At 32.7% G+C, this 23,031-nt stretch overlaps 3 protein-coding genes across 9 annotated transcripts; 1 reads left to right on the forward strand and 2 right to left on the reverse strand.

Annotated features, from left to right (window-relative positions):
- The first annotated feature begins 7 nt into the window (after positions 1 to 7).
- Positions 8 to 5,684, forward strand: LOC128895786 (activating transcription factor of chaperone). Of its 2 annotated transcripts, XM_054158707.1 has the most exons (3): positions 8 to 169; positions 685 to 1,000; positions 4,315 to 5,684. In XM_054158707.1, the coding sequence occupies exons 2-3, from the start codon at positions 781 to 783 to the stop codon at positions 5,148 to 5,150; spliced, it is 1,056 nt and encodes a 351-aa protein (XP_054014682.1). In that variant the 5' UTR covers positions 8 to 169; positions 685 to 780; the 3' UTR covers positions 5,151 to 5,684. The 2 variants fall into 2 exon arrangements, with proteins under 2 accessions (XP_054014682.1, XP_054014684.1); XM_054158709.1 differs by lacking the exons at positions 8 to 169; positions 685 to 1,000 and adding an exon at positions 1,912 to 2,849.
- Positions 5,295 to 11,652, reverse strand: LOC128895784 (probable E3 ubiquitin-protein ligase RNF144A). Of its 6 annotated transcripts, none has more exons than XM_054158701.1 (6): positions 9,954 to 11,194; positions 9,328 to 9,897; positions 9,089 to 9,251; positions 8,686 to 9,008; positions 8,365 to 8,613; positions 5,295 to 5,835 (listed from the first exon to the last, which is right to left on the reverse strand). In XM_054158701.1, exons 1-5 carry the CDS (start codon positions 9,984 to 9,986, stop codon positions 8,377 to 8,379), a joined length of 1,326 nt encoding a protein of 441 aa, XP_054014676.1. In that variant the 5' UTR covers positions 9,987 to 11,194; the 3' UTR covers positions 5,295 to 5,835; positions 8,365 to 8,376. The 6 variants fall into 6 exon arrangements, with proteins under 6 accessions (XP_054014676.1, XP_054014678.1, XP_054014680.1 ...); XM_054158703.1 differs by lacking the exon at positions 5,295 to 5,835 and adding an exon at positions 11,214 to 11,652 and having other exon boundaries at positions 6,421 to 8,613; positions 10,032 to 10,122; XM_054158705.1 differs by lacking the exon at positions 5,295 to 5,835 and having other exon boundaries at positions 6,421 to 8,613; positions 10,032 to 10,122; positions 10,627 to 11,192.
- Positions 11,653 to 11,803: 151 nt separating this feature from the next.
- LOC128895780 (putative uncharacterized protein DDB_G0282133) lies at positions 11,804 to 22,416 on the reverse strand. The gene is made up of 15 exons (XM_054158693.1): positions 22,047 to 22,416; positions 18,333 to 18,655; positions 16,295 to 18,241; positions 15,348 to 15,712; positions 14,982 to 15,242; positions 14,569 to 14,895; positions 14,358 to 14,502; positions 14,089 to 14,273; positions 13,928 to 14,017; positions 13,759 to 13,825; positions 13,599 to 13,672; positions 13,422 to 13,524; positions 13,179 to 13,348; positions 12,874 to 13,103; positions 11,804 to 12,767 (listed from the first exon to the last, which is right to left on the reverse strand). Exons 2-14 carry the CDS (start codon positions 18,580 to 18,582, stop codon positions 13,008 to 13,010), a joined length of 4,080 nt encoding a protein of 1,359 aa, XP_054014668.1. The 5' UTR covers positions 18,583 to 18,655; positions 22,047 to 22,416; the 3' UTR covers positions 11,804 to 12,767; positions 12,874 to 13,007.
- Between the last annotated feature and the right edge of the window lie 615 nt (positions 22,417 to 23,031).

The following is a 23,031-nucleotide window of genomic DNA, read 5'->3' on the forward strand; positions in this document are numbered from 1 at the left end:
ACGTGACCGAAGCGGTCAAATTCTCGGGAAGGCGCTCATTCTTCACTCATGCTTCGCAAGAGAAAGACGTTCGAATTTTCTGTACGCTTCACACCGTGGGCAAGATGAGTCAGTAGTTACACGAGCGGCTTGCACACGCAAGTGTGCCGACACAACAAATTACCATGGAGTAAGTAATATTCGTTACCCTTAAGGGCTCGTCCGGATCCTCCTCCAAACGTCCAAGCGATCGCATGGTGTCGAGTCTGCCATTTTGTGAATCATCCTTCCCGTGACCAAGCATTAACATCGCAATGACGCTCTCACCCTACGATACAATCCTTAACTTTGCATATCGCGATATCAAGATTTATCACTTGAGAAAATTGAGATTTAGGCGTTTTAATTCTTCGCGGTATAGCTGAAAAATTTCACCAGATTTGACTGTTTGGTGTTGCGTCATAGGACGTTGTTTGTCGTATTTTACAACATCGTTACAATTACAAGTTGTTTTCAAGTTACATAATGCGATCGACAAGATTCTATGATTTATTTATTTATCTAGTTCATGATCTTGTATATGTAAATTATTCTTTCCTTCGAAAACTCTCCTCTATACCCTAATTTTTATAACTGGCATTTAAATGAAAAATTAGACTAGTACTCGCTTGAATTATAACTGATATTTGTATTTAACATTTTCAGAGCCAATATGGCGCTCACTTCGAGCTACGTCGTACCAAACGACACAAATTTCTTTTCATCATTTCTTAATACCACTCGGTTGGAACCATATCGACAATGCCAGCGAGTCAAGACCAGGAGATGTGGACGTGGAAATTCGAGCCAGTGTCCCCTAAGGGGACATTGTCAGATGTAGAAGAAGACTGGCTTTTATTCGATGATAAGCCTGTAGAGCCTGCTAAGAATGCTGTTGAACCTATCACGCATGAAAATAATCCCACCCGTGCACAAGTTGCCACCAAACTGTTAGAAGAATTAGACGAATGGATTAAAGAAGGTAAGCCTTTGCGTAGCTATTGTAACAATCTTATTAATAGCATTGATTGGGAATAAGAAGATTCTGAACCAAAGTAGAAATATACAGAGAGATATACATCTTTATACATGTTTTTATTATTACTATGCATTGAATCTAATTTTTGTTTGAATTTAGCTTGCAGTTCAAACTAATACATTTCAAGTTCAATTAAGGAAGAAAATCAAGTTGTGTCACAATGTTTATATAACTATAAAAGACAAAGTTAATTAAGCATTTTTAAATGCTAAGATAGTACTCGCAAAACCAATGTATAGTATAGCATGTGTATAGCATGTATTTTACAAAAAAAAAATATATATATATACAGACATATATATTAATTAACAAGTAAATAAACTCGTCCGAGGATAGTCCAAATTTTGTTGTTCGGATTGTCTAGAGAGTTAGGAGAATAAATACGACTAGTTGCGAGACTATCGTAACACGCGGCGTATGAAACGAATATTAGATAAATACCGTGATGTTGATATATCTTTGATTATCAGACTGTGCCTAAGAGTAGGCGAACGTTTACAGAGCACGTTCGTTCTTATGCATGCATCTATTAATTCTGCGTTCCCAAGTTTTCAGAACATTGCGTACGAAAAGGACAGAAACTAAACGTTACCATTTTGTCCCGACTGCATTCTCGATATTCCTATCGCATTCGTTCTTTCTCGCTTCCTCTAGCGCGCGGCTCATTTTTCTTTCTTTTTTTCTGGAAAAAGAGAGTGGGACAAACTGGTTAACCTCTATATAAACGGCTTTGGTTGAAGGCCGATAGGGGAATGACGTGTGCTTAATAGCGTCGGAGTGGGGGCGGCTAAGGGGAAAGTCCAAAGATAAGCAGGAGTGGTCTCCCAGTATTGCAAACTGATCGTACGATTCCGTCGATTAGTCTTCGTCACAAGTCGTCTTTCCAACGATACTTAATCGTTTGCCGGGTTTAATGCACTTTGTTATTGTTTTAAATCAACGAATATTTCCGTCGGGCCCGTTGCTGCGCCAGTGAGATTATTGCGCCTCTTTTCGGCGAGGAAATCAGCCGCATTCCTGACTTATGTATGAATCGACAAACCGTGTTAGTGATCTTAACGACAGAAAACCAAATGTCGGATGATTCTATGGTGAATCGTATGCTGTACCATATTGTTGTTCTCGGCCAGCTAGAGATATCGTTCGGTTAAAGAAAGTTCCATTGATATCGTTCGCGACAGAATTTTTGGTAACATACGTTAGTGCGTTCGCACGTGTTCGTAGGATATATATCTCCAGCGAACGCTACGGACCGTAAAGACTGCGACACTTTCTGGAATATAAGATCTGAGATTGTTCTTGGACGATTGAGACTGCCGCGAACGGGTGATCTTTAATTGATCGCGTTGGATGACGATCGATAAAAAGTGATTGGTGAAGTGCGTAATATATCGATGAACGTTTAACTTGAATCGACTGGGCGAGACAAAATTCGAGTATAGACCGGTACTTTAACGATACTGGCATCTTTAAAAGTGATCCAAGGAAAAGACGCCTCTCGATGCCCGAGCGTGCTAATGTTGTATGATAGCATGCAGTTCGCATATCGTTACACGTGGAACCGAGAAATCATTGTAAATTCCCAAAAACTGGTAAAAAGACGTTGAATTCGAACTGCTCGCGTCCCTGTAGGTGGACTTGGTTGCTTCGCACAAACAAACAAAAATTACACCGTGTTACCGTGCATCAAGAACAATTTTTCAATCTATATTCTCCCCTACTTTTTTTCTTTTTTAATAAGGGTTCACGCGAAAACACTTGCACGTGATAATGGCTGCTACATGCTTTAGTGGTACGTTTCCTTTCTCTTACTTGATTTCCTCTCTCTTTCCAGCGCTCGTTTCGATAGAAAAATATCTTTATTACGCGTATCAACGCACTGTTGCCACATTGTTTGCATTATCGTGCAGCAGAATTGGATCGAATCGTCTCTCTCTTTCTCTCGAGTCCCGTTACTATCGAATTATTTTGTCAAATTTCGCGCGAATAATAGTACGCAAGTACTGCGAGACGCACGATCGTGTATCGTCTACCATTTTCGATATTGTATTTATAACGAATTTTTAATGAAAGAAATATATGTTCGTTTGATAAATAATATTGTTTGTCGAAACTGAACTCGTGACTCGAGACAATCAGAATATATACTGAAAAAATCACCCTAAAAAAAGTCGATGTAAAAGTTGACCGTAATTCACACAACTGAAAAAATAAGAAATTAAACTCAGGAGATTGAATTATTTTTAGAACATATTATAACAATTAATTTTGTTCAAGGATAATGTTTACCTTGTACGAATTTTTATAATTTCGAGGGAAAAAAAAATCTTATCTAACCTCGTGCCCTCTGTATTTGAATGAAGATAACACGTATACTTCGATTAAAGTCTGATCAAAGTTGCACGAATAAGTAGGTTAGGGGTAGTTTGGAAAACTTCAAGTTTTATTCGTAGTAACATATATATATGTATCAACGAATAATATTTCATTTTCAGTTTACAAATGTGGATATATCGATCTATAAGAAAAAAAATTGACATGAGAACTTATAGATTCGAAAACTTCCTGTTTACATTTTTGCTGAAAAGTTTCCTTATTCTCGATTCGGTAAACATCCTGCAACAACCTTCAGTACAAATTAAAACTGATTTTTAAAATTTGTATTACCAAATAAAAAAAAAATAAGAAACATTTTTTTATTTCGAAATAAATTTGAATGTCTTTAAGATCGAATTGTGCTCGAAATAATATATCGTATCAGTATTGGTTGCAGTAAATGCATTGGTAGCTAAAGAAATTGCAAATCAAGAACTTGTTTTTCTAGTTGAACTAGTAACGTCCATGAAATTATACATATATACATGTATCAATGCACCACTCCTACTTATTGTTCATGCAAGACAAGTAAAAGTACTGTTAACTGCTAAATGTATATTGACAAAATAGACGAAATAATTTAATTATTGGATTTAGAATTTAAATGTATAATATTTAGTTATGAAACCTATCATATCGGAATGCTTTTAATATTTTTACTATAATAACATTCTGGAAGATAATTAAAAATATGTTTGTTAATAGATATGAATATATCTGATTATCAGAATCAGATATAAAGATACGGATGTTTGTTTGATATCAAATTTGTATGCATAAAGTCAAACAGGATCCAAAGATTAATTTTGTCTATGTTTCAGCTTTATAAAGGTAAACAAACATTTCTATTTACATCGCAAATAATTTTTCTTATTTTACAGAGCCTTTCTCGGATTGGCTAGAGGAAAAAATTGAACTTCCCATTTTTGAGGAATTACCAGTCCCCGAGAATGTACATCTTAAACCACCATCGTATAACGAAGTCACGAAGATTCCTCAACAAGATCATACCCAAACACTGTTACAAGAATTCGAAACTGTTCTTGGAGATGTGGAAGCTTGCCACCAAATAGTCCCTTCATCGAGTTCCACACTTACGCCTCCTCAATCACCTCCACCACATAAATCGTTAAGCGTAGATACCCAATTACTCGTTACATTGCAACCAGTACCGCCATTATATTCTGATCACCAATCTACCTATGGTGTGGTAGTATTCGACGAAAAATCATATGTCAACCAAGTACCTGTTCAATGGAACTCAAAGAATATATCATTGGATCCATTAAACACAGATGTTGCGCACGACTTAGCTGTGGTGGACGAGTATGTACGTTTACACACGGAAGATATTCCACCATCTAGCCCATGTACCAGCTCTGGTGGTAGTTACACGTCATCTGAAGATTCCGTGGATGATCCAGATTGGATTTTGGAATCTGGAAGGAAATGTGCATCGGCTAGAAATCGCCAGAAGCCTTACTCCCGCCCATCTGTCGAGGACAAGAAAGTACGGAAAAAGGAACAAAACAAAAACGCGGCAACACGTTACAGGCAGAAGAAAAAACAAGAAATAAAAGAGATACTGGGCGAAGAACGTGAGCTCGCTGATCATAACGAAAAATTAAAAGATCAAGTGAAAGATTTGCAGCGAGAAATTGGGTACTTAAAGGGCTTGATGAGAGACTTATTTAGAGCCAAGGGTCTGATCAAATAAATAATCCATATATCAAGCGATGTTATGTTTAATCGCGTTTATTAAATTTATTAACTATATTTTTCCACACTAACTATTTTACAATGGTACTAATAATGTATTGTAGTACATAAACTTAAGATATTGATTGTTACTCTCTTCTTCTTTTATTTTTTTTATTTTTTAACTAGCCACGTATTTAAACGTAAATCTAAATTCTATCACAGCTTCTTAGTAGGACTACAGAACTGTCATCATGTAATCCATTAAATATGCACCATCTCCGGATCGAAGATTCGTTAAGATTAGTAAAGGAAATGCATTAAATAACGAGAGAATTTGTGAAGTATACAGCCCTATGAAACTCTACCGAGTGGAAACTTGCTGTTACCGAGAATTCTGCGAGTAATCTAATGCATCTTAATGATATAAATATTTTCATTCCAACCAGTTCTAACCCAAATAAGTTATGAGTTTTCTTACAAGAAATATTGTATTAGAAAAATAATAAATGGTTATTGTGTAATAAACATCGGCAATATTGTGTCGAAACTATTTCTGTCTTTTGATTATTTCAAACTATTGACCAAAACCGTCTCCTTTCATACGAATAATCTAAAAAAATATGGAAATATATATATCAAATATAACTGATTTCAAAAATGAAAAATAAAAATCACTCATGTCGTTAATATAATTCCCATAGCTGAAATGATAAAATACAAATTGATGAAAATTGAATTTTCTAGAGTTGTTGCTCTTCTATTGTCTTTCAAAAAAGTCAAAATTATATTACTTAATATTTACTGTAAATATTTTATATCAAATAAAGCAGAATTGAATTTTTATAATGTATATCTTAAATAGTTTTGTTTATGCACACTGCATGTGTATCCAGTAAATTAAGGCAAAATAAAGTAATATTTACTACGAAAATTAAATCAACTGTACAAATATATTATTAATAAATATAATGTTAGATCAAGCTTACAAAGCTTATCAAAGTTATATAACATTATATTATTGAAAGATTTTCATAGAAATCATAAGAATAACGTAAAATTTATATGCACTGCAGTTTTATGTGAATTCTAATTATTTCGCATACGTGTTTTTCGAATTGCTCAAAGATAAAATCAATTTAATTAGTTAGAATTACGAATAGTTTCTAAACGAGCATTGACATAATTATAATATGGGAAAATCATACCAAAGTAGGATGTCTGTAACATTAATAACTTATTGATCATTCTATTATTAATTCAATAACGTACAACTAGATAATAGCAAATGAATTGCTACATTTATCTTCTATTATAACTTGTAATCAATTACATTTTTATTTCATATGATGTACGAGTTGAAATGACTCCCGTGCATAGTTGCATCAACAGATACAAATATTTACATGTACATGTATGTGTAATCTAAGGACGAAGTTGCATGTATATATAGACATATGTGTGTACATATATATATATATACAGAAACCAGTGCCTTTATTTACAACCAATTATAATCAATAAGATAGATTAACAGATGCTTAATAAAGACTTGCATGTTTCATGTAATTTAAATAATTTCTCGTCCACTAATGTACTGTAAAGGACGACCATATATCTCGATTAATTTACCTATGGATATATTAATTTATAAACTATTCACATGTGTGTATACGTACGTATACACATATAAAACGAAAAATATCTTTTACCATCGCGATAATAATGTAAATTTATGAATTTTTTTTCCTCAAATAGAAAGAAATGCTTTGCCAAGTATAGCATGTAACTGTTATTAGAAATTGAGTGGTCTGTCATATATGTTATAATTATCTAACTTTATTCGTTATAACATGGTGCTCTTACTATTCGTGGCCTAAACTATTATGAAGTCGAAGAATTGAATTTCGATAGCGTTACACCATATACAGAGCAATGTTCTTTTAACCCTTTGAGAGTGCGTATATTTCAGACAACATACTTCTACCATTTTTGGACACGCGTCAGGAATTTCTCGTAGCAAATCGATGAAAGGTAGTACTTGCGTGTAACAGTTTATTAAATTTGAATTAAATTTACACATCGAATAAAGTTAGCTTTAAACCGTTTCTCTTTCAAAATCGACCCATTCCGTTCAAGACTCGTATTTCAAAACGTTCTTCCGCAAAGGGTTAAACTAAGAAATCGTTTTTGTAACAAGTATATTGTTAATAATATTAAGTATATTAAATACGTATTAATAATGGAATTTACAGATATTCTAAATTTGAAATTTTTCACAAATATGGTAGAACTTACGTACCACTTAATTACATATATATATATATGTATGTATCTATAATAATGTACATGTAATATACATGTAGTTAATTCTGCAATATAAACAGAGGAGCACTCGAAAAATAATACATTACGAAGAAGTTATGCGATGTACCCGATAGTTAGCAAATTTACCAATAATGAAATACCTTAATTATGCTGAATTCAAACAGACGTGCATATAGATATACATTGTTCATTTATTAATTTATGCTTATTTATATTCACAAAAACTTTACTTTAGATTGACGACAACCAACGAATATTAAAAGTACACGAGTATGATGTGTCGAGTATTGTTAAAGATTTTACAAATATATGGGAAGTAATTCACGTATCTATAAAAAGAGCTGATATAATTCTGAATATGGCAGTACATCCGATGTAAACGTAATTTTCTGGAATGTTATGAACAAAATTCATGAGTATTTATGATTTGGTGTATTAAACTCGTTTAAATGTAAATATTATTAATAGTATCGGTAAAAAAAAGACATTACTACGTCTCAAAATCTAAACTTATAACTGTCAAGATGCAGTTAAGTATTAAGTAGCTTTCTGTAAACGTTTTAAGTTTTTTTACTTAAAAATAATCACACTAGAAATATGTACAAATACGTGGAGATATTTTATTGTAAACTCAAAGACTTGAAACTAACTTGTCGATAATCAAAATATCTTTTGATTATAAATAAAATCCTAACGTAGTATAAAATAGAATGTAATCCCTTTATCACGAGGATTTTATACGTGTAATTCACAGATGTTTTATCTTTCACATCCCCTATAATATAGGTGGTGCGATGCTCTAGATACAATGTATATCTATATAAGTCACCAGTGGCATTCACATACTGAATAATGTAATTTAACTGTTCATCGTACTAAAGAGAAATTGGAGGAATATTGAAAACCTTTTAACGTTCCTATGTCGTAGTATCACCTTCCTCTTGTTCAAGTCTAGATGAACCACATACACGGCATTTACAGCAAACGATACAAGGTGCAGCCAATAAAAGTAACGGTGATGCAACAAGCAAGAGTAACCCAAATCCAGCAAAAATTCCAATGACCTGTGTTCTGTGCCAAATAACTGACGCACGTGAATGACCCAATTTATTTTTACATGGTCCTTTGTCATAATGTCGCAATAAAAAGTCATCCTGTAATATTCGTATAATCATAAAGATAGAAAATTTTAATGAGGAAAGCGATTCATATATAAACATACTTACATCTAAAGAAGCTAAACAATACCAACAAAAAACATGTTTACATCTTTTACACATCATTTGAGCACATCCTTCATCCTTTTCGATAGGTACAGAACACATAGGACAGCATTTGATGTGGTCACCATCGAATGGTATACCTAACGAAAGATCAGAACATGGACCGCTATGCCAAGACTCTCGACATATAGAACAGAAGTCTGTAGAGCAATTGGGACAATGAACAGGTCCGATAGCAGTCCCATTTGATGCGGTAGCATTTATCGAACATATCGTTTCACAACCTGCGCGTGGACACCAAGCACGTGCTTTGTCCATAGATACATCTGTATGTTATAAATAAAATTATTAAAACATATATATATATATATATATCATGTTAAAACATATATTAAGCTTTACATACCTCTATTCAAGCGAAATTTATGATGCTTCTCCATAAGTTCAGAACTAACTAGACTTGTTATTTCCTTTATAGAAAGTATTGCTCCGTGTTCGCATTGCGCATCTGGACAACTAATTTCATATGCACCTTCTTCAATCTCATGCTCGACATACTCTTTCACACACTAAAACATTGTAATATATAATATTACTCTTTTCATACCTTCTCACAAAATATACTAAAAAGAAAGTTACACATACATCTTTACAGTAAGAACAACCACAGCCTTCTATTTTAAATGTTTTGGAAAGAGAAGTGTCGACAAGACATATCTTACAAAAAATTCGTCCAAGCGTTTGCTGAGAACCTGCAGGGACAAAATTGCCTGCAGCTAAGCTGTAGCGTGAACTAGATGCCAATGATAACAAACTGGAACATCTAGAGCACACACGACTGCGATTTATGGGTCTCCCTTCTAACGCAGAAGTACTTAATCCCACTGTTGTTTCACATTTTCTCAATACTCCTGGACCCATGCTTAGCCAGCTACTACCACGGGCCTCCAAACTCGCGCTACTTTCGGGTCTAAGTAAAGGTGCATCTACTCCTTTCCCCAACACAGTTCTTTCCGTCAATGAAAGATTTACAACGCTTGCTTCCTTTCGTAACAAAGGTAATCTGACTCCATTAAGTTTATTCGACTTGTCGGCTTTCTTTTGATTGGTAGCAATTTTAGTAGACGGATTTACAGATGTCACGGAGCTGGTGGCAGTACCCATATCCATTAGTGGAGCTCGTCGTACGACGAGCGAATGTAGGCTGGGCATCCCCTGATTATCAATGTAGATTTCACTACCGATTGTATACAAGAACCGTGCTTACTGACTTTATCTAGACAGTTTGCAACAGCGCTTGCCATATAACAAAGGGCACATATAAATCATTAAAATTAAAAATGTCACACCCATAAAACGATTTGCCACTGCATATTTCAATCTGTTCATACTGGCACAACTTCACAATGCTCGTCACGTTTCATTTTCTTCTGCATAATTCTGGTCATTTTCGAGGTAAATAGAAAGAACATCAATTTTCATTAAATAGGTACGACACTATGCGTTTGTAGAACGGTTGCACTATCTTGATACAAATCTGATAGCATGTGAAACTCTTTACTTGATCTAAGAAAAAACTCGAGATTCGCGACAGTTGTTAAAGAAATAATACAACAATCGATCAACAATATACAAATTCCTCGAAAGAGATTACAAATCGCTAATGAAACGTCTGATGAGTATTGCTGTCGTCGAAACAATATTTATGTTGTGCTTGTCAATTCGTGATATATTGTAAAGGTAAGAAACTTGCTACGTAATATTTCGCACATATTCATTAATCGAAGCAGCGCGCATCGATGCTTTAAATATCATTCATTTGCATATCCTTCGATTTTATGGTTATTTTCATAATTTCACAAACTATTCATGTTCTGTGTCACGATGTACAGCAAATAGTATACACAAATTACCGACTAACTACTTCCGCCCCCACTTGCTTACACTTTTTCTTAGAATATCGGGAAAAAAGATTGTCGTTACGTCTGTGCTGCGATATCTTTACAGAAATTGCAATTGTTCTTGCGGTTGACATAATACTGTATCGTTCTGACTTTCTTGACACGTACGAATGGTACAGCGACAGGCAACAAAATATTGTGACAAACATCAAATTAAAAATACGCTCGGAAGCTCGAACTCTGGTAAATTTTTAACGTAGCGTTATCTGGTAAAATTACTCATCCCGGTAGATAATACCTAACTGTAAGTAATAATTTGTTAAAATATTCACTGGTTACTCTTTTCCCGATATACTTTCTACCATTGCTACGTGGGAAGGTGGGAAGGTAACAGATTTAAAGATACAGTATTATAGGTGTCGAATTTTGTTTGTAACATTTAGGTTCTTTTTCAAATAATTTAATATCTTGCACGTTATGCGTATTCTGAAGTTACCAATGCAACATTTTGTAACAATTATATTTGCATAAGTCTTCAAACGATATTATTGGCACGCAAATGATAAATGAAAAAAAAAAAGAACAATAATCCTACATAACAAAACCCGACAACAATTTAAAGTACCTTACCAATTCATGTTTCATGTTCGCTTTGCACATTGATCCCTAAATTAATTAGGAGGAAATTAAAATATAAACTCCATATGCATACATGCAATTATGTCTGTATGTATATGCACTATTAACAATTGACACAATATAGGAAAGAAAATTATCCACGAAAAGAGCGGGAAATGTAAAATCGTGTTAATTATGTCTCATACATTGTCGTCCTTTTCAAGATTTTTTTATATATTTTAATTGATAAAATTAACTAACTGACTAATTGTTTGTTGTAATTGTGAAATTGACTAATATAAAATTAGTTAAATATTTACGTAATTGAATAGGTCTTTGAATATTGCATAACATTTAAATATTAAAATTGTTTACTAAATCTGTATAAATTTTTTTGAAATTAGATAAATGATTATAATTCTTTAAATTTCTTATACTTTTATAGTGATCTTATTAGCTTACTACTAATTAATCGAAGTAACTATTATATGTATACTACATTCAGTATCTACCCATCACTTGATTTTCTAAGAAACTTACTTATTTTATTTCATTAAAACCCACAAATAATTATAGGAGTTATTTTTCATTATAAACTTACATACAAAATGAACAATCACTTTATTATACATTCTTATCACACAAAACTGTTCGAAACTTAGACACGACGTATTAGATAATTATACTATAGATCATATACATCCTAATTGCAAATGTTAAAGGTCAGAATATGTAGAGATTAATATTTACAGATACTGATTCATGGCCTTTCTTTACGTAATTAAAATCTACATTGTATATATAACGTAACATTTATAATTTATTACAATTGTATAAAAATTGAGCAAATTATGTATCAGCAAGACTCGTTTACAAAGTAACAATCAGAGTAAACTAAATTTAATGAACGAATTAAAACAGATGACATTTAATATGTAATGCAAGGAAGCCACATTTTTTGAACACCTCCAGTGAATAATAATATCGATATCAGACTTGTAAGTAATTGCGTATTTGTTTTTAATTAATAGCAGTCTTTGCGAGATGTGAATATCGAAACAATTGCTAAACAATTTTCCTGACTAGAATATTTTATATGATTTTTTTTACAGACATGAAATTTCACTACCACGTTAATGTCATTAGTTTAGTATGTATCAAGTTTCAAAACATTCTTTTATAATTCATTATCGTATGCTACCGGGTGACGTATAAATAATACTTCATGAAACATGACACAAATTTTATAAAATCCTTATATTGCAAATTTTTAAGCGAAGACAGAATGGTAGACTATACATTGCCAGAATTAATATTTATATTTTTTGATTTTGTAAATTAAGAGGCGTACAAAAAGAACAAGAAAAATATGTTAGCTACAGTCTATCATAGTTACCAGCAATTGTATGAACAATAATTACTTATAATTAAACAAATACTATACAATAGATTCATTCGCATGTGTATTCCATACAACACACTTACTTGATTACAAACACTCCTGTAATTTTTGTCAAATTTATCTTATATGCAATTGATTATGATAAATTAAGGCGTCTGGTCACCCTGTAAAAGAAAAAAATCCAATTGCTATTCTCGTGCGACAAACTCCAGAAACAAACTAATATTTTTTTTTTCATTTTCAAATGCAACCTAAAGAATATAATAGTACCTTAATGATAAATTAACCTTAAATGATAATTTCGAAGACTGCAAGAATTTGTTGCTATACGAGACACGATTTGTTACATTATAACTGTGCGTTGAAAATAGGATTGAAATAATAATTAGTATTGGTCGTATATCTTATAAAGAAATATTGCCAGGTGTGCTATACTGTCCTTTTCGGGAATGTGTATCAACTGCACGGACTGCGAAGTAATAATTATTGCCTTCGGAAAACTGTGAACAAAAAATAAGCGATATTAAATGTATCGATATGTTTTATAATGATTACTGAATAATGATTCAAATTACTTGCGTAAGAGTGCATGCCATAGGCAGTGGTAAAGCTCGAACATCTCCTACTTTTTTCCATAACGACATACTAGGAGAGATTCCAGCAACTTCTTGGTATGCATACAATTGGTAACTAGCGATATCCGCATGTTTGTCGGACAAACTCATATTCCACGATAGTACTATGCCTGTGTAACAATGATAGACGTTTTATATTTGTACTGCTCGAGCCTCTTAATAAATGTAACTTCAATAACACACCATTCGAAGTTTTAGAAATTTTTAGTGACGGAGCTGGCGGCGGAAGCTTCAAACTAGGATTCAGAGTATTATATTTTCGTGTGTCCGGTAAAGGAGCAGGATGCTGAAAGAGAGGTATAACGGACGTTGTTAATGCTATTTAAACAGACGATAAAAACAATTAAAAATACGCAATACCTTTAATTGTACCGCCGGAGCGGTAGCCGATGTTGTCAAAACTCTAACCGTTCCATTTGCAACCGTTGATATTCCTGCAAATAGAATTGAATTATATCCGCTATTTATATTATTCGTTATAGTGTTTATATGTTAGGTACGTATTTTAGCATGACATTACCAACATTGCCAGGTTTGTACGTCACAGTCGAAAACGAAGCTCTGTTACAAGAAGTCACTGGCCGCATCTAAAGTAATACATTTTTTTGTTTTTATAAAACTACGAAACAATTGCGTATACTTAATTGTTTAAAATCATTTTAATATGACCGTGTCAACGTTCACTTTACCGGATTGGAATTCGGTGTTATTAGTAACTGCCGCGTTGGACCTACACCGCTTTGCATCACATATGCTAATCGAGGAGCGTTCATATTATTCTAAACAGACAATTGCATGCAAATGTTTAACGTGCCGATCATGTATTTTCAAATATTGTCTTTCCACGTACCACTAAGGCAGTAGGTGTCGGTTGGCTAGCGGGTTGTACTACTCTTATACTAGGAGGTTGACTTGTTATAGCTACATTCCCAGGAATAGTTTGAATTACCCTTTGGAAGCAAGATTGTGTTTTTTGTGCTAAATTTATTTGTTGATCGGTTATCGTAGTAGTAACAACTGGTACATTGGCAGCAACTATAAATTACAAAGTTTTTCGTAACGTACGTTTTTGTTCGCTATTGCTAAAGAAGAAAGCGGCTTAAATGAAAATTTACGTACCTTTACTTTTCTCTTCTTCGTCCGTAAGATCGATAAGGTCGCTTGTTCTTGATTTCGCAATAGCCACAGTAGTATTTTGACGATTTATTTGATTCGTAAACTTTCCATTTAAAACTACGGTTTGCGTTGGTTGTTGTGACTGTGGCTACAATAATTACCAGCATATTCGTTCACAAATTCGATCGATGTATAACGAATTTTAAATACTTACTGTTGATATGATTTGTTGAACATTAGACTGAGTAGGTAACGTTAAAGTATGCTGTGTATCTACAGGTTTAGCTACAACTAAAGCTGCGGGAGTTATAGAAGGCATAATGTTTGGCGACGGGGTGTGATTTTGCGAGACTCCAGCAGCTTGTTGTCCAGCTGCTGGTTCAGATCGTCTTGGAGATCTTACTTTAATTCCTCTCCGTGGACTAGATCCGTTATTTGTTTCATTGCTAGACGTATTTGGTGTATTAGAACTATTTGAAACGGGTAGGGGTTTCATGTTACAATTCTGTTGGAGTTGTCGCAAATTCTGCATCCCATGATCCTGTACAAAAGTAATCGAGGATAAAATAGTATAAAAAACTTTTGTCAGATTTAATCGAACATTTCATTAAAATTATTGACACATACCGTTATGAAGTTAACTTGTAATCCAACAGATCTATTGATTTTGATTGGTGGAATTGGTTTGTCATTATTTGCTCGCCGATCCGCAGCATTACGACTTAAAACCATTTCGAAGTCTTTAATCTGCTTCGCCAATTGCTGACACTTTGCACGCGTTACTTCTTGATTTCTTTCCGATATACGTGCTTGTTCTCTCAATTTACCGATTTCACCACGCATCGTGATAGTTTCAACAATTTTCTGTATTAGAAGTTCTTCGAGTTCCTTAAATAATTTGTTTGGATTAACATACAATTTTTATTATCGATATTGTGTTATTATTATTACTGTTGAACTACTTTTAAAAAAATTCGTATATCTTCAACATACTTCCTGCGTCAATTTTGGCAGTTTTTCCTTCAGATCTCTTCGGAAGAACTTGTGAACATAGTCGAGTTTTTTAACATTATCAAGATTATTTTTCTCTACTACTAATTCATTGGATGGAGTTTCGTAATTCATTTTAACTTTTTTAACGCTACCATTCACAGTGGCGCCATCAAAGGCGGTAAAATTTCGTTTCAAAGAGGGTGGAGATAAAGGACGTGCATCTTGGTTCATTTTATGATTCACAATTACAAACTTTTCAGAGCCGTCGCTCGATTCTAAATCGCTATCATGATTAAGATATTTCTTCCTTATTATTTCTTCTGCATTTTTAGCTGTTCTTCTTTTTTGCCTTCCACTTTCTTTAACTATAACAAAATGTTGGAATAAAAACATTTTAACTTGCAAATTTGACAAATAATTTGTAAAAGATCAATTATAAAAAGGATAATTGATTAAATATTAAAAATAAGCAAATACACCCCAAAAATATGATGCAATTTACAGTATTACAATAATTATTTTTCATATTGTGGTTGCTTTAGAAATATGAACTTTAAATTTTATTACGTTTTTTTTTTTTATGGGCAAACGTTTTTGGTGTAAATTTTTTACTCTTTCATGATATTGAAATATAGTCTTTAAACAACTTTTTACAAACACAACTTGTTTTTTCATTGAAGAAGTGTGAACAAAAAAAAAAATGAATGTTAATCGTATGTTTCAATTTAATTGTTTTCTTTTATAAAGGAATACTAGCTCCTTTGCTTTTCGTATCGTAGATTGAAGGAAAATATTTTATTTTAATTCACGATATCTAATTGCTTTCCTTAGCCAAATAATAATAAATGTAAATTTATCGTTTCCTGTAGATGTTACAAAACCTAGGTGTTCCTATAATATATTGTACCGAGTTTACATTTACTTCAATAACATAAAGTATGCCCTACCTTGCTTATCTTCATCGCAAGCAGCTTCTTGCGCTGCGGCGATCTTTTTTTTTGTTCGCCTTCTTCTCCTTTTAGTAGTTACTGGAACACCAACAACTTTTTTATCACTATCACAATCACCACTATTGTCTTTAATATCGATAACAAGACCTAATGAAACATTATGCGAGTTGACACCAGGTGATTTATTTTCAGCCAATGCGGATCCAATGTTTTCGGTTGGTTTTGATATATTAGTCGCTGAATTTATAGCTGCACTTTCTTTTTCTATAGATTTTGTATTTTCATCAACGATATCTTTCCTATGCTCCTGAAGACTAATTTTCGAATTAATTAACCGTTCTTCAGGAACAAGTAGTACTTGAAATAATTTAAAAGCATTTGTACTATTATCGCTATCATTTAATTGGTCTTTATCACATTGTACGCCATTAGTAAGTGGTTCCGAAAGCATATTATTTTGTATTACTTCGATTTCTTTATCACCTTCTACAGTACTTAATTCATTTAATTTCGTAGTATCCGTTTTGAGAACATTATCTTTGTTTTCTTCATTCGATGTCATGACTCGCACAGAAACGTCTTTTTCACTTTTTGAAATTTCATCTACTCCATGATTTGTTACTTCTTCCTTTACTATGGAATTAGTACTCGTGATATTTGCCCCTATTAAACTATTAGAAATCGTTTCACAATTATCTTCGATAGATTCTATTCTATGATTTGTTTCTGCAGCCTGGTGACTCTTGTTAAGTTCGTGCTTTTCTAATGTAGGAATACGTTTGATTCGTTCACTTTCATTCGCATCTGAATCAATTTCAGTTTGTATCATTTCATTCTGTTTTTCATTACTTTTAGTATTCTCTGTGGTACATTCTATAATATCGTCGTCGTCAGACTTACATTTTGTGCCATCCGTCAACAATTTTTCCAATATGTTGAAATTGTTGGAATTATCTAAATCATTGCAATCAGAATCAACATGATCCATGCTAGTTTTATCTCCTTTAATTATTTTCTTATTGTTATCGTGAGAATTTATTAAAGAATTTGTGTTCTTTTCCCTAGAGGACTCGTTAAAGGTATTAGTTCCAATAGTAGTAATATCGTTACATTCAACATTATTAGATGGTGGTATCGTTTTCGAACTTTCTTGAGCAATTATTACTTTACGCTGTACTTCCAAGGTGTTATTGATGCAACTGATATTGATAAAACTTTCCTCGTATAATATTTCAGTTTTACTATCTGCCAGATCTTTTTTCTCTACTTCATTTGAATTCGCAGTATCTTTGTCGGTACCGATCGAAGAACATTCGCTATCTAACGCATTACACTTTCCATTGTTCGTGTTAGTACTGTTTTCACATTTGATACTGGTGTCAGGTTCATTTTTTGAAGATACATCTGTATTTGAAAGAGAGACAAAATTTTTGTCAAATTCACTTGTAGGATTAGGTTTCATCATAGTAGCAGATTTGTAAGGTTTCTTTTGTTGTCTACTGCCATACATGAATGTATAATACGAATTAAATTTTCCGTTGCCTCTTCCTCGTTCAAAAGGAAGAAATGCATTGTGAAATCTGTTATTATAATCGTATAAATGACCTCTATAATGTCCTCTAGGTGTTGAATAACGATGCCTGGTATAAGAAATATGATTGACACTACAAAATGAGCGATTACGAGGGGTACTTCCAAACCTCCATTGAGAATCATAACTTGACCATGGATAACGAGGCTTGGAATTCATTACTGGCCTCGGAAATCCATTTTCATATCGTCGGGTACCCTTTTCATGATAGATTACTACTTTGTCATCCGTGGAAAAATTACCTGTGTAACGATCCTCTTCGCTTTTTTCCCTCGCTGTTGAGTCATTCCCTATTATTTTTTTTTCTGGAACAGGAGAAACTTGCATGTCTTCGCTTTCCGCAGATGTCACTTCTGTAATGTCAATAAAACATTGAACTTTGCGTTACAACTGTGTATCATAATAACTAGTTTGGTTACTAAAGATACAAAATATAAAACCTACCAATCTTCTCATCTTTTAATTTTGGAGTTTCATCTATGATAGATGGTAATTCAGCCTCGTCGTCGTCGTCGGACAGTCTCAAACGCATACTGTCATCTGATAATGCATCTTCCTCATCGCCATCATCACCTGCTCCATATAATAGTTCGTCTTCCTTTTCTTTCGATAAGTCATCAAGATGAGTAGCGATACAAGACAATGAATGCATAGAATCAGGAGTATGTACTGTCTCATTTCTTAAAGCCTCCATTATAGAAGAGATGAGATATATAAGACGATGTCACAGGTCATCCATTTATCTCCAAAATTTACAATTCTTTGATCTGTAATTGATTATTGTGTTTGTTACATCAATTTCAAATGTAAAATAATTATTTTATGTGTATATAAATATATTTTATTATACATATAATAAACATTTTCATAACAGGTATCTTTATGTATACAATCTTTTTATTAACAAAAGTAAATTCAAATTCATTGTAAGTATAAGTAATAGAATATATAATACTGTATTCTTCAAAACTGTATGTAATGTTATATATATTTGATTATAAAGAATGAAATAGAAAGAATCTTTATCGACTGTTCAGTTTTATTTTCTGAGTTTATTAATGATCATAAATTCACAAATAGTACAATGTTACATGCTGTAGATATTCCATCGTATAATGAATAACATTTAACAAGTTAAACAAGTTGAATTTAGAGCGTATACAAAAGACAAATCGAGTAATGAGTCCTGCATAAATTCAAATAATAATCACTGAAAGGTGGTCATTCTCATTAAAAGAGTAGATTTTCATAACAGAAATTCACTTTTTTTTTTTCAAAATCAATGTTCCTCCACAGGATGTCAATACTTCACTAGCACGCATAACTCGTGCGCGAAATGATTAAGTAACATTAACCGCGCGAAGCTTCTCGCAATACGTCTGGTACACAAAACTAATTTTTCCGAATACAATCGAAGATAATACAATATGGGCCCCTTGATGACGCGCTAACATGTGTCGTCCCTGGCCCATAAGTACTCAACTAACAAAAATGGCGGATTGATGCTGTATCGCGAACGACTGTTATTGCTTTTCACGTAATAAACGTATCATACAATCGAAATAAGATGTATTATAAACATTCGAAAGTCATAGAGATGAAATGTTAGGTTCGTGTTCGTAATGCATCGAGACAATTATTAATCCAAATAACAAACAAATTCATACGTTCGGCGTCACCAACAAAGTTTCAATTTTAATAATACAATAAGTAAATATACACGACACAAATATTTACAATAGATAATCACGTCAAAGTACTGTTAAATTAATGTAATTTAACCTACGAGAGTTTAGGTTCGGAAAGACGGGATTCCCGATAAACTTGCTATTGAACGAATACTGCTGAACATAGGTCCCGACATGCGTCCGCACGAAAGTCAACGATTGTACACGATGTCGTCCAATATGGCGTCGTAATTTGCCCCCTGTGAAACTAATTTCTAATATAAAATAATACAGACGAAACTTTAGAAACAAGGCTTCAAATGTTAAGAACATTTAAATAAACAAGAAAGTTTTACATGAAAATTTTGCCCTTAAAAATCTAAACTGTGTAGCACCGAGCATTAACAAACAATGTTGTGCTTACAAAAGTACAATTCCCCCACTCCTTTCACGTGTTTAAGCTACTTAACGTTACTTAATGATTTACAGTATTAACATTAGTTTTAGTTTCGAACAAATCGATCGGTTTAGATACTTTTGTTGTTACAATCATGCTAATGACTTATATTTGCAAATTTAACAAATTTAATTAACCTCAAATAAAAGTAGTGTATGTATATGTAAAAGTAATGTACTTCTTGTTTCACGATGTAAGTATATGTATACATTTATAGAGCTGTTATCGATCAGTTTCTGCCATTAATTAACTAATTAAATACTAATATTATATTTGTAGACGAGATACATATAAAATATAGAAATAAGTGTTTGTAGATAGTATTTTGTAATTTGCAAGTACTCTTATATTGAACGTTTGATAAGTAGCCCCACCCCTTCCATTTTCTGCGCCTACTGACGAGGTCAACATGCGTCACACTGGTAATACAACGCTATGCTTACTGAGTGGGAGGGAGAAACTGTAATACTTTTATAACTCATTGGAATGGTAAATTTTACAGATATGTGTAGAATGTACTTAGTAAACTGTTTTGTAATGTTTACACACGAAAATGTAACTTGTTCTTATATAACGATGTAACTCAAATATTTGATATATTTAGGTTAGTGACATTATGATTTATGCATTAATGATATTGTTATCTATACTTTTTAGAGATAAAATAAGGTAGTTGTAATCGAAATAGAACATGAAAGACGTTGTAATTTCTTTCCAAATTTGTGTTATTTTTTCCTTTTTCATTTTTCTTTTTTTTTTTTATTACATTACATTGCACGGAATTCATAAAGAAATACCTAATTACGTAGTAATTATGGATTTGCTTATGTTTTATAAGCTGTATATTACAGTAACCGAGTGTTCTTTTATTAGTGTTTTACTTATACGTGTCACATTCTACGCATGCGCACAAGAGTATAGCGTGTGTATCACTAACAAACTTTCGATCAAAACAAAATGTTATAACAAAATAATTCATAAAATATATTATTACGATTGAGAGATACGGTAATATGTATAAAAGAATGATTAATATTTAGCAATTGGTCGAGTTGCAACTAACCGGAAGCTGCTCATTTATAACCAACAATTCTGTGTCCTTGAAATATTTTGACTAATAAAATACAGCGTGAAATCAATGATCAATATGAAGCGGAACATACATGGTAAATCGCTCAATTCGGATCTCCGGTAATGCATCATTGAACGAGTACTATATCTCTTCGATCGATTACCTAAATATTAGACATTTTGTAAGCTCATCGAGAAAAAGAGCTATTTTGCATTTTTAACAAGAATTTCAATTCAATTTTCATAGTGGATGTCATATCACATGATGATAATATCAATCTCGGATATTGATTTCACGCGTTACAAACAATACACGCGAATAGGATTAATTTTTCTTTGGACTATTCCAAAAATTTGATTACACGTTAAATATTTCGTAAATATTCGAATTTTTACGAGTACCGAAATGCCATAACACGTTATACGTACAATTTTCTCTACAAATATGATATTTTTCGTATTGACGTTAAATTTCATTATATACCACTATTGAAAGGTTATGTATTCGATTACAAGCACGTAAGAAAGCCAACTTTCATTTTGTATGAGAGGACAACAAAATGGCGTACGTATGCTATATAAAATGGCAGCTTTTCATATATAGCATGACATCTGCAATGGCCTCGATCGTTACATTTGGGACTTCATGCTCAGACCCAAATCTGTATACATCATGTAAATAGTATTAAGCATATTATCGAATAATGTTCGCTAATGTTTGACGAGCCAAAGTGAAACGTACCAAACTTAACGATACGTTTGGTTCGTTGAACCTATTAAGATGTTGAATTTTCGAGTAAATTTTTAAAAAATTTACATTAAAATCTTTCAACGTCAGATATTCACGTGATTCCGAGTAAATGTGTGTAACGATTTGGATCGCATAACGATTTAGAACAGAAAAATAGTGTGACCCACTGCTGAACTGTGACATGTAAGTATGTACACAATTGATGAACTTACGTTATGTTATAATGCAGATGATCTTCAATCAGTGATGCACATGTTCTTTGTCTTACAAAATTACGTTATATTTACGATAAATGCCAGAAACGAAGATACACTGTGATACCCGTGCATCGAGTATCTGCAACACCGCAACCTAAACAAGCGAAAAGCAACGTTGCCACTTTTCTTCGTAACCGTTTGCATGTGCTGTCCATTCGTAAAGGGTTAAAATTTGAATCGAACTGATCGTACTTTTGTATACATTTTGTACTCGGAACGTGTATGAAATTCTAAACTTTTTAAAATTGAATATTATTGGAAAAATTTACAAGAATTATCGACCTACATATATAGCGTGGTCTGTACCTCAGAAAATTTCAGCAACGCATGCGCTGTGACGCAAAATACTTTCGGAACTTATAATATTATAAGCGAAGTATGCAAAATACTTTCGTTTAGAAACCAAAATACACTTTTAAAAGCATACGTAGGTACTCGAAGTCAATAATAATTAAACGAGAACGATATGTTTATTATACGTTTAAATATACATATATATATATATTTTTTTTTTATTTTTGGTTTCGTATGAATAGTGACTATACCTTCGAGTACTTTCCGAAGAATTCTATAAAACTTAGTATTTATTACAAAAGCGTATATTAAGATTAGAAATATTGCTGGAATGTACAATTAAAATAACTATCTCTATATAATAATCGTATGCAGGAATAGTTTTTAAACATTTTTCATGTTCGTATAAAAACTGAAAAAATAATTTCAAAAGTACTATTTTGTGTTACTTCGAAGATTATAAAGAACTAAAAATGATACAAATACGTAACAAGATTACTATTATGATATCTATACGTATAGTCATTGGAAATAGGCATCTTCGATTTGGCAACATCGATTGTTATTGTTTAAATCAACATAATTGTTCGAAATGATACATGAATTGTAACTTATCGATGACACCGATCCAATGATAATGTTTTCT

This window comes from Hylaeus anthracinus, unplaced genomic scaffold (genome assembly GCF_026225885.1).
Source record: "Hylaeus anthracinus isolate JK02 unplaced genomic scaffold, UHH_iyHylAnth1.0_haploid 5, whole genome shotgun sequence".
In the NCBI taxonomy this organism is placed as follows: Eukaryota; Metazoa; Arthropoda; class Insecta; order Hymenoptera; family Colletidae; genus Hylaeus; species Hylaeus anthracinus.